The sequence below is a fragment of the Cyrtonyx montezumae genome, unplaced genomic scaffold, assembly GCF_038088225.1.
Source record: "Cyrtonyx montezumae isolate F1298 unplaced genomic scaffold, pur_monq_1.0 scaffold_3, whole genome shotgun sequence".
NCBI classification, from domain to species: Eukaryota; Metazoa; Chordata; class Aves; order Galliformes; family Odontophoridae; genus Cyrtonyx; species Cyrtonyx montezumae.
The window spans coordinates 22,352,246-22,368,723 of NW_027072034.1; the positions used below are offsets into that span (position 1 = coordinate 22,352,246).

Genomic DNA, 16,478 nt, shown 5'->3' on the forward strand with positions numbered 1-16,478 from the left:
CTAATCTCAAAAAGCACTCATAGAAACATAGAATCACAAAATCAGTTGAGTTGAAAGGGACCCTTAAAAGATCGTCTAACCCAACCCCACTACGAGGAACAGGAACACCTACAGCTAGATCAGGGTGTTCAGAGCCTCATTTAGCCTGACCTTGAATGTCTTCAGGGATGGGGCAAGCCCTTGAGGTAAAGGCTCTTTTTCAACTGAGAGTCATTAAAAGGGAATTATTGTAACTGAATTTGTTCACAATCTAAGATTCTAACTAAAAAACACCATAATCTGGCTCGGCCTTTTATTTTTTGTAGCATTTCTATAAGAAAATCATTTTTCTGATCCTCTCCAAACCTATTTGTGCCATTCCCTTCCTTTGGGAGTGCTCAGGTGTTCCCTCATTAGGTGAAGAAGCACGCATTGCCTGACAATCCTGTGAATCCCCAGAGCTTGGCACTCCTGGACAACCTTCATTCAGCTGCTCCATTTCTAGTGTTGCCTAGGCAGACTTCTACAATTATAGCATATCCAGGATCTGAAACTTGGATTGAACCAGACACAAAGAGTGACTGAAACATCCCCAGCCATGACTTACCCTGGCCATGAAGTATCAGTTATCTGACTTAGCTGCAGCTCCACGCTTGTCCTGTGTCTCTTTCAAGGCTTCTTCTGCCTCTCCCTCCTCTTAGCAGGAAAGGTGTCCACCTCTACCATAAAGACCCTCAGGCAACAGCAATGTGGGCTGCAGCTCCAGCTCTCCATCCAGGTGTAGCATCTCCCCCAGATAACATGGATCCACTGCTGGTGAAGGTGCTCATGGAGCTCCAGAAGACTGTGAAGGAGGGTTGTTGTCAATAGCCCAGCCAGACACAACAAACAAGTAGTGGGCAGACTGCTGGTAATCACAAGTGCTTCCAGTAAGGGAAGAGTGAGCCTGCTGTGCTCTGCATAAGGAGGCATGCCTTACCATTGAGGAGCAAAGCATGCCAAGGAGTGAGGATCTTTGGACTCACAGGAGGAATCTTAATACAATTACAAGTTTCCACCTCCACCACTGAATTTTCCCAAGGCTACATCATTTCTTTTATCCTTTTTGAACTTGGTTGTTATTTGAATATACTAAGATTTCACAAAACATGGAGGGCATGGTGGTGATGAGTTGATGGTTGGGCTAGATGATTCTAGAGATCTTTTCCAACCTTAATGGTCCCATGATTACATCATTCTATATACTCACAAGAAAAGCATGTTTGTTATAAACTGTGGTTCCAATGAGTCCTTGTACAGAAAAAGTCATGAAAACAGCTCTATTTCTGCCCCCTTTTTCCAAACAACCTCATTTTCACCCTCACTTCACAGTGACGTGAAGACATTCAAGACTCACCTGGATGCCTACCTGTGCAACCTGGGCTAGGGAGCTGCTTTGGCAGGGGACTGGATGATCTCTAGAGGCCCCTTCCAGCCCCTATAACTCTGATTTTCAAGCTATGCATGGGTTGCCTAGAAAGACTTCTGTAATAATAGCACATCCAAGACATGAAAGTTGGATTGTACCAGAAAAAAAGAGTAACAGAAGCGAGCTCAGCTTCCAAATAACAATCACAGAAATCACAGAGGTAAAACATCGCACAGCCACTTTCACTATACATTACATCATACATCTAAGGGGAAAATTCTGGAGCAGTTTTCTGATGATCCAGTGTGTTACTAGCTGCCCTTGAGAATTTTTGAGAACAGCAGAATATGTCTGTCCCTACATTTTTTAAGTATCTGTATTAGCAAGTGGGGGGAAAAAAAAGTAACCTCAGGAAATATTGAAAGAAAAAATAGGAAAACCCTTGTATTTGACATTTCTGCAAATTTGTCACTCTTTCCCACAGAGAATGTTTATTCTATTTTCTTTCAGTGATCACAAAAAAAAAAAAAGAAAAAAACAGATGTTGATTCAATTTTTTCCTATTGTTTCATTCAATGATTGATCCACTGTTGCTGTTACCACTTCTGTGATGCATCATCCACCACCTCACTGCACTCACATCCACTGGTTGGTCTCCAAAAACATTCAAGAAGCATCTACGAATGTCAGTGGGTGCCATTTTTTTCTGCACGAAGAAATTTAATGACAGACTTTTTCTTCATACGCACCTCCATGTCAGGCTCTGTCAGACTGCCCCTCTGCTGCCACCCCTCAGACAGCAACAACATGGAATGGAATATTGGTGGAAAGGTTCAACTTCTGCTGCCATACCCACTTCCTCCTCTGATATCATGAGCCAACATAATAAAATAGGAGGCATTAGTTTCAGAGCTACCCTCTTCTTATTACTCATTACTTTTAGCTCACTTGAAACAGCTCTGTCTATTGATAGAAATCATCCATCAATAGGACTTCTTGCAGTTGTTTTATTCACTCTTTCAAGAGTCATTCTTTTTCAGTGACTGTTTCATTAAACATCTGTCTTTCACCTTCTCGTTACAAGAAAATCTCCACAGTAAACTACAGCTGACACATCATCCTCTTTAAAAGGATGATATTTTATATTTTACTTTACTTTTTCCAATCTCCTCCACAGAAAGAAGGCGAGGAAAAGGTAATATGTTTCACCAAATCATCCTAAGAAAATTCCAACATGGACTCTCAGGAACATAGCAGTAATGAATAAAAATGTAAACAAACAAACTGTATTCATTACATTTATTTATACATGATATTAAAATAAATATTAGAACCAATGGCTCCTATAACAAGATAAAACCATTTAAAACATGTTCCTATTGCTGCAGAAAATAAGCTTGATTTTTTTTTCTGCTGCACAAGTAAGAAGCAATACACACACAAACTAAAACATTGGTAGCCTATGATGCTGGGCTACTTAATGTGTAAGGCACGACAGAGAGTTATTTAAAATGATCTTCTCAAAAGACTCATAAATGTTTTCAGGCAAAGCTGGAGGAGAAGCTGTTAAAAATCATAAGGGGCAGAAACAACACATGGACTCTTCTCAGCAGTGTGTGGCAGCAAGGCAAGGAGAAACAGCCACAAACTGAGGCATAGGAAGTTCTGCACAAATGTGCATGGGAACTTCTTCCCAGTGCAGTGAGGGAGCAGTGGCACAGCTGCACAGAGAGGTGGTGGAGTCTCCTTCTCTGGAGACGTTCCAGACCCGCCTGGACACCTACCTGTGCAACCTGGGCTAGGGAGCTGCTTTGGCAGGGGGGTGGACTCCATGGTCTCTAGAGGTCCCTTCCAATCCCTACAATTCTGTGACCCTGTGATTAGTATGGAAAGAAACGATACTGTGCGTTTCTTCCCAAACAGCAGGCTTGATCCAGCATTATTTTGCTCAAATTTCAATATCACCTTTTCACTGTGAATGAAATGACAAATATTGTGCTCTATCTTTGGCACAAAATAGAAGATTACAGACTCCAAACAAATAAATTCAACAACAGAGCAAAGAATGCAGATACATATACTATACATAGCATACGTGAGATTTGTTTGATTAAAAAGAGGAAGAGAAATGCAATGGTGGAAAACTAAAAGAGACAAGAAAAATGAAGTACTTCCTACACTTCTAAGATAAGTTTAGTATTCAGGGCAATTAGAACTAAATTAAATCTGAACTAGATTAGACTGAAATTCTTTGGAGCTCAGTGTGTCTTGCAGACTGTTCTCAGTCTCCATCTCTGTTTAAAAAAAGTCTAATCTTTTAATTAAATGACTTGACCTTCATTCTTCTTTGGGAGCAACTTTTAGTTTCTGAGGGATAAGGAAAAGTAAGTGACTGGAACCAATGCCACCTCATACCCTGTGTCTAAGAGCCACAGGCAAAAATGGCATGCCATAGGTGGAAGATGACAGCATTATGACATGTCATAACTAAATATCTTCTAAGCAAAAAGTTAATTAAAGCACGATACAAGCATGGTGGCAGACCAACTATATACCAACATTTTCCATCATCATTTCAACCACATGGACTGATTTCATACAGAGCAGTTAGGTTTTTCCAAGACTACGACTAAAGGACACTTTCCTTTGACATCAGCACATTCTTACCAGTTTTCCTTTAAGACACATCCGTTTGAAAAGGCTTGAAATTTCAGCTGGGGAAATTTTTAATGCAATTACATGGCACAAACTCTCTGGAAAAAGACAAAAATTAGTTTAGCTTCCAAAATATTGGTCAACCTTAAAAAAAAAAGTCCCAATATGAATGCTGACTAAAGACTTTTTATGACTTTTATAAGAAAATGTCCTGAAAATGCTGATAGCAGCGATAATCCTGTAGTGCTCCGCTGGGCAGGATTTTTGCTCTGCAATAGTACGCCTGAGCTGGCTTTGGGCAGGCAGCTGGAACTAATCCCTAGTACCTGGAGAACACAGAGATACTCACTCACTGGAAAGCCAAGTCAAAGACAAGGCCATACCTTTACCATATTCTGTCTGAACGTCACAGAACAGATATTTTGACTTTTTTATTAATAATAGTTCAGCAAATGATTTCAGTTCATAAAGCTGGGCACTCAGGATTTTGAAAACACTGAAGATAAGGTTCCCTGTGCAAACAAATTTCAGATTTTTTATCAACATTGCTAGCATGCATGACCTCATAGGGCCAAGGAAGTTCAAGGAAGATTTAAGGCTCAAGTTCAACAGTGTAATTCACGTTTGTCATATATACCATGGTAATTACTGATTATCTCTTTTAGCTTTTCCTCTCAACTGCTTGCTCTCAGTCCCCTAATTGTGGGCTAAAATCTTTACTGTGGTAAGCACAGTAAATTTTCATCAAAGGAAATGGAAGTGCCATATACACAACTTGTAATTCGAGCTTATGTTCACTACTTTCCTCTTATCACAGGAGATGATGCTTCCACAGCAACAATCATCTCTCCACTCAAGCTCCTGTTGCAGCAACCCAAAATTACACTGCTATTTTTGCTGCTCTATCACTTTACAGAAGCATACCTAATTTTCTACCTGTACTGCGTGCATACATCCTTCCACCTGCTTGCCAAAGATTCTGACCAACTGATTGAATCTCCCATCCTTCTTTCTCTCTTGTGGGTTACTTAGTGCTTTTTTTAGGGTGACTCATGCTTTCATATTTTTCTTAATCTCTCATCAATATTGGCAGTTTAAAATTTTAATTAATTAATTAATTAATGTCTTCTTTAATCTGAAGATCTGAAAGTGTTCGTCCAGAGGTGAGTTGAAATGGGTTAGCAGTAGATCAACTCCAGAAAGGTCTGACAAATGCAATATTTTACACACACAAACACACACACAAAATAAAAAATAAAAAAATAAAAAAGCAAGAGATTTACAATAGAAAGCATAGAATAAACAAAATTTAACATTCAATGCATGCTTGGGGCATGTAAATCTTAGTAATTTGGAAAGGCACTGTGTATAATTACGTGCTCACAGAATATGCTTCCTTCCAATAGATTTCCCAATTATGAGTCAACTAATATCCCAAACCAATTAATGTTCTGCCTAATGCACAAACAATTATAAAATTGAGCTCTCCGTAGAGGTCTGTTTTTCTATCAATGTAGCAAAAGGGCTGAATTTTTACTGTTTAGGAATCTCTTTTCTTCCACACGTAGAGAAGCTGGAAGAAATTGTACAGCACTGAGTCAGAATCAGATTAATCTTCAGTTCTGGCAAATCAGCATAAATACAGTAGTGATGTCTTTTCATGATGATTTTCATGATCTTTCATGGCTTCTGAATACCTGATAAAACACCACACTTAAAGCACTGCTGCTAAGTTAGTCTTCACACAGTGCAGAGCTCCCACTTTTTTTCTGTAGGAAAAGGAAAATTTTGGCAGGAGCTATGCAAGTACTCCACAATATCTTGCTCATTATCTCAGAAGAAAATGCCTATTTTCATTCTGCTTACTTATGAAATACGCTATACAGTAAGAAGGATAGCGGGTAACTAACAGAAATGCATGAAAGTGGTTATGAATCTGTCTGTTCCCATGTATCCTGGCAAGATGCTTTGAGCACAAAGGGTTGCCAAGTAAATAAAAACGTAATAAGACCTGCCAACATTCACTCATTCAAAGCTACATTCTTTCATACTGAATTAATTTTAAGATTGTCAAGCTTTGCCCTAAAGGGATAAAGGGCACTTACTGTGGTATTATGAGACACTGACAAAAAACTCACTCCTCATTCCCTGAGGAGCCTGAATTTGTGATTGAGGAAACTACATTTCATCTAATAGTCCACACAATGGCAATTTACTCATTCTGGAGTAATTCACTTCATGATCATTCCTTGATCTTAAGAGCAATGCTCCCTTTCCATGTCAGGAGACCTGCATGTGAATTACTGGCACATGGCTCTAGCAGTCTAGGCTAACACCAAGAGGGTCAGAAAGCTTATTTACACTGCTCAAAGCCTCTGTGAAAAGGCTCCGTGAAGACCAACTTGTTAGATGGACACTTTTGACAAACTGCCCTAATAAAAGCAACAATACGACCAAATTCATCTAAAAGTCTTCATTATAATCACTGAATTATAGAATATTCAATGTAATTATAAGTAACGAGTTCTATGATTAACCAATTTTTTGTCTGGTTTTGGTGAAAGCTGAACCCCTGGGTTTTAGTGTCTCAGAGAGTAGTTATGTCTCTCCTTATCATACATTGCCGTTATAAACTAATACTGAATTATCATTTAATATTTTCCCTTTTTTACCAATTCAAATGTCATAGGTTATTTTTGCATTTTTCCCCATCTCATTACTGTTAATGCATCAAATCATACAGTCCTATGGAGGTCACCTAAACCAATAAAATCAGATGGTCTTGCATTGAACTCGAAGGCCTATGTTTTTGACTGATTGATTACTGCCAGTATTTTTTTTTCTCCTGTGAGATTGGTTAGTTCAGCAGGTTAGAACACTTGGTACTGCTCAGGTTGTGCAGTAAAACATCCATCTTGCCTTATATGATAAGTCAATAATAGCCTCAGTGTGGGGTTTTGTGAAATCCACACCAAAAAAAAAAAAAAAGTCTTCCATGTCTTCCACTCTATTGTCCTTCACTAAAATGGTCAGTGAGTAAACCCCAGTTTGAGAACTCACTTATCTCCACAGGTTATTCCAGCCAAATACACTTCATTCTGTACACTCTGGTGGTCTTTGGTAAGGTTAGTATGTACTGCTTTATCAGTTGCATGTGGTCTATCAAAATGACACCTGATACTCACTGAAATCTCTACAAATTCTGCTCTCTGAGTGGAGCAAAAGTCTCTCAGTCAGATGTCTTTTGAGGGATATTTGACTTTCGGTGAGCAAATCTAGAGGAGGAGAAATCTGAGTAGCCAGTTCTACATAATGTTCAAATCTTTTTTATAAACATAACAGCATTTTAAATCTTTAATGTATAGGATCTGCAGTGTAACTTGCTTGTGAAGTCTCTCTATCTTGTCATTATGCTTGTTAACCACCCTGATGACTCTTGAAAGTTTCCACCCAAGAATTCTGGCTCTTGTTAGAGGCTGATGGCACTCCTCCAGATCCCAACACCCTCATCACCTGGTACTCCTATCAGGTCTCCTCTAGGCACGGTTGTATCATCATCATCAAGCCCAGTTGCAACTTTCTGAATACAAGAAATAGATGAATGAAGGATGTGTGAATCCTGTTGTCCCACTACAGACTGGCTTGTAGTTCCCTACCATACCCTGCGTTTTGGCCAGCACAACAATCAGAAGTTGAATCCTCTTAACAGACAGCTCTGTGCCAAGATAGCTTCAGCCAGCTCCCACTGGAACATAGCTTGCTACTGACATCAACTCATTGTTTGACTTTTGCTGAAAATCTGCCTTCACAAACTTTTCAACCTCTTCTTGGGGCTCTCAGGATACCAAGGCTATATTTTTTTCTTTTTTTTTGTGTGTGATTCATGGTCCATGTGGATCATCAACAGGCATTCTACATATATAGTAGATCTAAACAGACTGAACATCTTAAGGATTCTAGACATTGTTGACCTGTTACTATACCTAGTAGGTTTAGATTTATTTTGCTTTATCTTCCTTTCAGGCATGTATATATTTCCCCTTAATCTAATTCTTTGCTTCTGAAAATTACAACATATCAAACACTCATCAAACACTTCACGTATAAATCAACATCTGAAAATGTTCTGCAACAGCCAGAGACACTTTTCCTTACATTGTTATCCCATACCTTCTATTTCTCTGGCATAAACCTTATAGCATTCCACAGATAAATTAAAAACATCGTCTCCCAGCTCTCCCTCTTGTTATAATCCATTTGTTAGCAGAGATGTGAAGTTTAATAGACAATTCCAAAAAGTTACTGCTTTTTGAGGATTTAAAACACCAAAGAAGTTTCTTTGGATAAGCTATGCACTTCTTCAAACTAGGCTGTTACAAGAGGTCAGCGTACTCTGACTTCTGCTATTAATGAACACCCTCCTTTCTTCCAAAACATGAAATACTTTTCAGCAGTTGTACCGTCTTTTTCCTTAGTTTAATTGAGGCAGACTGCAGAAGCTGGGCAACATCCAAGAGCACCAATGCTGCTATGTTTTGTGGCTGCATCTGTTTGAGTTCTTCTCAAGTACAATTTCAAACCATCCTTGGAGCTGATATCTGCTTCGTTAGCACAGCTTCTGGCTGCTTCTTGCACTTTAGCTTTGAACTTGCCCCAAGAGAGAAGGAGCAACTGACTTGGCAGACACTCTGATTACACTGTACTACTGACATTTCTAACTCCTTGAGATGCTTTCTAATACCTCAGTTACTTTCTACCCATGTGAAGTTTTTAATCAGCTATCACAAACTCTGATAATATTTTCAGCTGAACAGCAAGGATCCGTTGGGTTCTTCTCAGCTTATTCTCAACTCGGTGGTGATTTCCTCTTCTATTATTATGGAGATATTATGGAGAATGTATTCAAATGCATTCCTAGAACACTGTTACACCTGACTTCATTGATTTATCATTCACGCATACAGAGAGACCCCCTTCCTCAGCTTTCTCTTACAACTTGCCTTGAGTTGCTCCTACCTTCCCCTTCTAAGGCAGCTCTGACTGCCTCTGACTTTCAGCACTGGCCTACATATTTTGCACAGTTGTTTCTCAAAGACAATCAGACAATTTCTGTGTAACAACCTACTCCTCATATCTACAGATGGAAAAACAGAACACACAAGAAAAAAAACGAAACATCACGCATTTTACATTCCCTAATCCCTATCCGATGCTACATTCTTTAGCTAGCAGATCTACCACAGACTTATGGTAAAAATAGGATAAAGACAAGTTAACGTGAAAGCAGATATCTTTATTTGTGTACATTCAGAAAGCTGACATGAATTAGAAGCTCATGAAAAATACAAGTGATAGAAAGGCTGGAAAGCCATGCTTGTCAAACCCCAAAGGCCCGTCAGGACATGACAACCTGTAAGCACCTAATCACACAGCTAGGGTCCGAGGAGGTCTGCAGAAGACCACTTCATAGCAGAATGCGTGCTTGCTTTTCTAATTCGCCTTCACTTTGAGTCTGTCTGAGCTTACCGTCAGATTATTTTCCAGCTCTGCCCGAAATTCTTCCTGAATTACATCATGAAGAAGTTCCCATCTCTTTCCCAGCAGACTGTGGGCTGCTCCCTGCAGCTCTGAAAGCTCACATCCCTGGGCACAGCCCAGGCCAGAGCCTGCAGAGATGCACATCATGAACCACACACCCCAAGCCAACACAGGGCTTACTAACTATGCTTTATTCAGCCACATTCCAGGGCTTCATCCCAAGAGGGTTGGCCAGCAGGGCGGGGGATGCTGGAGCACCCCTACAAAGATGGGCTGAGGGAGCTGGGCTTCTTCAGCCTGGATTTTTGAAGGCTCTGGGGAGACCTTATTACGAGCTTCCAGTAATAGGAGGGAGTTTATAAGCAGGAGGTAAAATCAACTTTTTACGTGGGTAGATAGCGATAGGACAATGAGGTACAGCTTTAAACTGAAAGAGGGGACGTTTAGATTAGATGCTAGGGGAAAAAATTGTAATTCAGAGGGCGGTGAGGCGCTGGCACAGCTGCTCAGAGAAGCTGTGGGTGCCTCATCCCTGGAGGCACTCAAGACCAGGTTGGACGGGGCCCCGAGAAGCTGAACTCGTGCACGGTAACCCAGTTGGGCGGCTGGAACTGGATGAGCTAGGTCCGCGCTAACCCAAGCCACCGCCTCCCCGCGCCCAGCAGACGGGGCGGGGTCACGTGACGTCACGGAGCCAGCTAGGAGACGCCTCGCGATCTCCCGCGCTTTCCCACCCCCCCCCCACCTCCCCGCCCCTCCCTGCCTGCACCTCCCGACCGCGCCTCCGACCAATCCCGCCGAGACCGTCAGAACCGCCCGCCAATCAGAACGCCGCTCGCGGCGTTTTCCCGCCCGCGCCTCCCGCCCGCGGCCCGAAGACGAGGACACCCTTCCTCCGCCACCCGAGTCACGGCCGCGACGTCATAGAAGAGTAAACTACTGGGAGGCGAGGCCCGTGCCTTCCAGCCAATAGGAGCGCAGGCGAGCGCGGCCGGCCCCGGAGGACAGCCGGGAGAGAGCGCGGCTCAGGCTCCTCCTTCCCCTTCCCGTCCGGGCTGGTACCGCGGCCGGCTTCCCCCGCCCCTTCCCCGCCCGCTCCTGTGTCTCCGCCCGCCCGGCCTCCCTCTCTTTCCCTTTCGCAGCAATGGCGGCGGCGACGGAGCAGGAGCAGCAGCAGTTCTACCTCCTGCTGGGCAACCTGCTCAGCCCGGACAATGCGGTCCGCAAGCAGGCCGAGGTAACGGCACCGCCCCGGCTGTCAGCTCCCCGGGGAGAGCCGGGAGGGGGCAGGGAGGCGGCGGGGCCGGCCGAGCCCCACGTGTGAGCGGCGGCACGGCTGCCCTCGAGGGCCGCGGCCGTGGTTGGCTCCGCGGCACCGAGACGCCCGCGGTCCCGGCGGGGAGCGGCACCTCCGTGTCCTCGAGCCGAGGAGCTGGGGGGTTAACTCGGGTGAAGCCCCGGCGTGCCGTCAGCGGGGAAATATTCCACCCCGAGCAGGGTTATTCTGCTATCAGCAGAAAGTTTTTTTCCGACGCGCGGTTCCGGCCGGGATGCTTTGTGGTGCTAAGCCACGTTAATTCTCGCTGTCTGCGTCGCGCTTTGAGGCTCTCCATTGTGAAGCGAATGGAGCCCGCCGGATCGGTGCCTGGGGCGGGGAGCGGGGCCGCGCCGTGTGACAAAGGGCGGTGGGCTCATGTCCGCGCTGCCCGACCCCCTGCGTGCCCCCGGGTAATCGCTGCGGCAGCGACTGCCGCCGACCCTTCTGTGGAGAAGCAGCGGTAGTCCCTCTGAGTGTGGGGATGGGGCTGAGGACACTCCACAGCGCCTGAATTTTCAGTTTGATGCTAAAGCGAAGCGAGTTCCTCGGGAGGTTGTGCTGTAAGGCCTGTGGGATAACCGCTGCTCTTGGGAAACGAGGCTGAAGTGTTGACTTTTACCACTGGTCTTTTCCACCATAGTCTTGCTTGGAACCGTGCTGGAATTTATTAAATATTTCTGGATAGAGGGCTCTGCCCATTTGGGTCCTGGAAGCCTCCAAGAAGATTGGGATGGCACAGGTCCCTGAGCAATCTGCTCCTGCGTGGCTGCTCCACACAGCCTGGAGTCATAGAATCATTAAACGTGGAAACAACCATTAAGATCATTTACTTCAACCATCGTCTCATCACTTCCATGCCTACTATCCATGTCCCTGAAGAGAAGTGCCACTGGATCAGCCCTGGGCAACATGGTCCAGCTGTGGTGTCCCTGTTCCCTGCAGAAGAATGGCCCTCAGGGGTCCCTTCCAACTCTAAGGATTCTGTGTTTTCAATTCATGCCTGCTAAGCCCCGTAGAGAACTCAACAAAAGGCAAAAGGAAAGCGTCGCATCAAAATTAGAGTATCTTCTTACTGAAATCATGTGGGACTCTTAATCTTTGATCTTAACCATCTGTGTTATGCAGTCAGTTTTATAAACTATGCTATCAGAAAGCAGTATCAGGTAGTACAGGGAGTCAAATAATAATTGAAGGTAAATAGAACAGCAGTTATTTATTTGTGCCTGTTGAAAAGCCACAAGAAGATAAATGGGTGGATGGGCTACTGAAGGATGCATGCTTGGACTGAGGGCTGTGATAGGTGGTAGGGTGGACTTGAGGTGGAGATGTATCATCATTGCCTGTTTGATGGGCTGAAGCATAGGGATAGCTGTAGAAATCAGAGCTGGCAGGAAAGTGTTAGTACAAAGTATTAGTTAAATATGTGTACATACATCTGTGTGTGTACCTTGTATCCACCAGCACAGGGAGCAAGCTTTGGGCCATGGGCTGTTCTTACCTACCTTGCACTTGTGCTCTAAGAAGCATCCTCTGAATTCACTTTGCTGAACTGGTAGAGTGATCCCAGTAAGCAGCTGGGTGGGTTTGCAGCCATTTCTTGTGAGGTAAAGTAACTCTAGAAAGAATGACATGTTTATCAGTATGGGCAAGAGCAGGGATTCAAGTGTCTGAAAGTTTGGCTTCAGATCCACTTGTGCTTGTGCTCGGGGAGCCTTCTTGTTTCTGTATTTCTTGTTAAATTGTTTATAAGCAGTACTGTGATGCAAATATACACATTTGTGAAAATGGTTAACCCAAGAAGACTTTGTCATGACCTTAAACCTCATTTAATTTTGCAGTCTCCATGAAATGATGAGATTAAATGCAGGCATTCATAAGGGATTCATCTCATTGATCACGAGTATATACTGGCATCTAGGTAGAGTGTGATGCGTGAGTGGGCCCTGTGGATGAGTCCTACTATGAAACAGGTACAAAAAGTGGAGGCAGATGATGTCTGATACAAAATGTGACAAGCTACTTCATTGAAAGCAGCAGGTGTCATACTAAGGTGCTACAAACTTGCTGGGCTTGGTAAGAACTGGTGCCACTGTGAGTATGGAGAAGCAGGCAGGCGGGGAACTGAGTGAAACGAACCAGGACTTGAGTAGTAGGCTTGTGCACTGAGTTCGGGGTGGAGTAGTGAATATTTGGACAGTGAGGGGTTATTTATCTTAAATATCACACCTGTGGAAAAATAGCGTGCTTGGAGTTAGTGTTCAGTGTGCTAGAAACCAGAATTTACACTTCTAAAATGCTCGTGTATACGTTTCTGGTAGGAAAAGTTTTGTTATTGCACTCACTTGGAGCACTTAGTAACAACTTTAGAAAGCTGCAGCTGATACAGAAAGTTCAACACAGGAGTGTGTAAGACAATGTAACTGAACTTCATGTTAAACTTCACCTTTTATTAAGGGGTTTTCCTGAAGAAGGGGGGCTTTAAGCAGTTTCATTTCCTGGCGATTTGTGCTTTGAGAAAGATATGGAAGAAAGTATGCTATAGAATTGAACAGTAGGTGAGAGTTTTAAAATCAAAAGTGCTTGCTCAACTCATTGTAGCTGAGTTTTGTAAGATGCTGCCGTGTGACACTGTAAAGGCCAACAAAGAAGAAAGGTTCAGAAAAAGAACTGAACCAAATACATGGACTGCAGGTTGGTCAGTGATTGTTAACTTCTTGTTCAGTTTTATGCTTCTGGAGTTCTTAATCCTTTGGTACGCTAAAAGCTGCTAGAATGATGGGCTGCCAAGAGAGTGTGGTCCCCTTCGGTTGCTTCTTAACTCATCTTTCAAGTGGCCAGTAGTACACATGTACGTAATTCCATCATGGCAGGTCTTCTTAGGTCATTAAGACTTTACTCGTGGTTTTAAACTAGTCCAGAAAGTTTTACTTTGAGAATTATTATTATTTTTTACTAAGTTATTGTCCTATGAACTGTGTGGGTACTGAAGTTAGGTTGTTTTAAAAAAAGAAAGCCAGCTCATACTAATGCTTGTCACATGTTTTCTAGTAGTTGCTTACAATAAGCTGCATCCTTTTTTCTCATGCAGGAGACGTATGAGAATATTCCGGGTCAATCCAAGATCACCTTCCTCCTACAAGCAATCAGGAATACTGCTGCTGCTGAGGAGGTATGTCTCAATCTTTGAGTTCTGCAGTTCTTCACAGGAACTTGGAGGAGGAGGACGGAAGCCATCAATTATGGTCATCTGGGGATTAATGAGCAAGTTTGGCATTAATTGAATCAACTTAATTTACTGCACGTTTGTAGACGAGCAGAGTTCATTAGCTCAGACTTCATGATGTAGGATATTTAGTTTGAAAAGTAGTCTTTCATTAAGTGATTGCTTAGATCTCCACTGTTTTCTGGTTTTGTGTTTTGTTTAATAAATGAGTTATTTCCTTAAAAAATGTGTAATTAATACCTCAGTGTTACTGTGATGTTCCTTTGAGTTACAGTGGAGAAATGCTTTCCATTTTCAGGTTCTGTGCCTAAATGTGTTAAAGTTTGCTTGCTTATTGTCTAAAACATCTTGTGCTTCTTAAATTAGAATGGGGGGAGATGAGGTAGCAGCTGCTTTTTGTATGTTTTATTCAGATGACTTTGTATTTTGCCTTATCTGGAGAGGATGTGCTCATTAAATCAACCAGCAGTTAGAGAACAAATGACTAGCAATGCAAGCACTAATATAATTTTATTTTTTTGATGGTAATATAGTAACTGGCTTTTGGCTCTCCCTTAATTCTGTGAAGGCTCACGTGCTGCAGTGATCAGGTAGTTCTTGTGGTGGAAGTGTTTTTCACTTTTAGATATCGTAAAAGCATAGCAGTGTTGTATATTGCAAACTTGAATAGCTTAAAAATAAAAATCTCAGGCTATTTTTTTCTTCATGTGTAGAGTTTTACTGGACAACAGAAGGATGTACTGTATAGAATTTCTGAATGATATTGTTAAGGAGACTTTAACAGTACTATTCTTTTCTGGATAATGATAGTTTCTGGTAGATAGCAATCAGTTTCAAGGTAGACGGTATTTGTGCTTTTTGATGCTCAGAGAGTATCAGCTTACTAATACTGATGCTTATCTACATACAAAGCCATATTCTTCTGGCAATCCTTCAGTGTTATACTAGCAACTGGTTGCAGAAGGGCTGAGTAGTTTTCCCTCCTGCTGCTCCGAGATGTTTCTCATGGCAAAGTTGTAGGGTGATCTCTCCTGTATTTAAATTTGCATGGAAAAATAAGATGATCTACTGCTCCTTCTAAGGTGATACCGTGCCCTGGAAGTCAGCTGTATGCACATGTTTCTGGTTTTTATTGAGCGCTTATGATAACAGTCTGAGTTGACAACTGTGAAGTCATGCTTGTGTAAATAAATATGTGATCTGTACTGTTACTGATATATATATATATATTTTTACTGTCAGCTAAACAAATAGTCCAGAGTCTAAAACTTACAGAATCTTGCCAATGACTTGCTCAAGTGCAAAGTAACTTCTTTCTACCTGTAAAGGTAACTTTTATCAGAGATGATGGAGGCTAACACTTGTAGAATAACTGGACAAACCAAAGAAAGATTTTAATGTTTACTTGTACCTTAAGTAGACATTATGTTGACATACCAGCACCAGTGAACACAGGCTGCTGGAGGAAGACTTATAACCCTGCACAGGCTACAGGGCAGCTGTGTTCAGATCCATGTTCATCCTGAAACCTCTCTCTGCGTTGCTTTCCGCCCCCCCCACTCCTGAAAACTAGGCCAGTGAGAATTCTCCATCCTATATGCTGGAGCTGGGCTGCTCTGTTGGAGAGACTGTGAGATTCATAGGACTATTTTAGCAGCAGTGGAGGGGGATCTTGCTGGTAACCTGGTCACTTTAGCATTTAGGTGGCAAAACTGGGTTTTACAAACCCTCCTTAGAGGAGGATCTATTTGAACGGGAAAAAACTGTTAGGGCAGACCAGAAATAACTCTTGAATACTAGCTGTACAATGGGTTTTCTCATCCTGAACAAATGGCTAAACTATGAAAGTGATCACCTTTTCCCTCCGTTCTCGTCTCCTGCTTTCCTGGTAGCAGGATAATGCTGTTACAAGAAGTGGAGTGAAGCACCCAACTTAGTAATGAGAATGCTTCTCTACCAGGTGACTGGTGACATTGTACACCTTGGGCTGAGGCAGGGCTTGAACTCCAGTCCTTGATATCCTGAACCTGGAGTCCTCTGTTACAAAGCTAGGACTGGTGTGATTAATGGAAGAGTGGTATATATTCACAATTTATTTGGTGGGCTTTTACTTCTCAGGATGTTTCAAGTGTTAGAGGCTGTTCCTTTGCAGATTTGATTTGCCACCTAAATCTGAGAGAGGAACAGAAGTGCATATTCTCTTGTTTGTTTTCTTGCTGGTTAACTCTAGACAGTTTTCCATTTTGTCCTAATTTACAGCTGAGAACTTTCAAGTGCTGTGGAATACGGGAACAAGCTGTGCAAAACTGAGTTTCTGCTGTACTGACAGCCCTCTTAACATTTTTTGAATGTTCTTT

The 16,478-nt window shown here is 42.6% G+C and overlaps 1 protein-coding gene across 1 annotated transcript in view; it reads left to right on the plus strand.

Moving 5' to 3' along the window:
• The first annotated feature begins 10,708 nt into the window (after nt 1-10,708).
• The window catches only part of IPO5 (importin 5), a 36,480-nt gene continuing 30,710 nt past the window's right edge, over nt 10,709-16,478 (plus strand). Inside the window, exons 1-2 of the mRNA XM_065740805.1 lie at nt 10,709-10,817; nt 13,987-14,067. Coding sequence (XP_065596877.1) covers nt 10,725-10,817; nt 13,987-14,067 — 174 coding nt within the window. The 5' untranslated portion in view covers nt 10,709-10,724. The remainder of the gene's footprint in view (nt 10,818-13,986; nt 14,068-16,478) is intronic.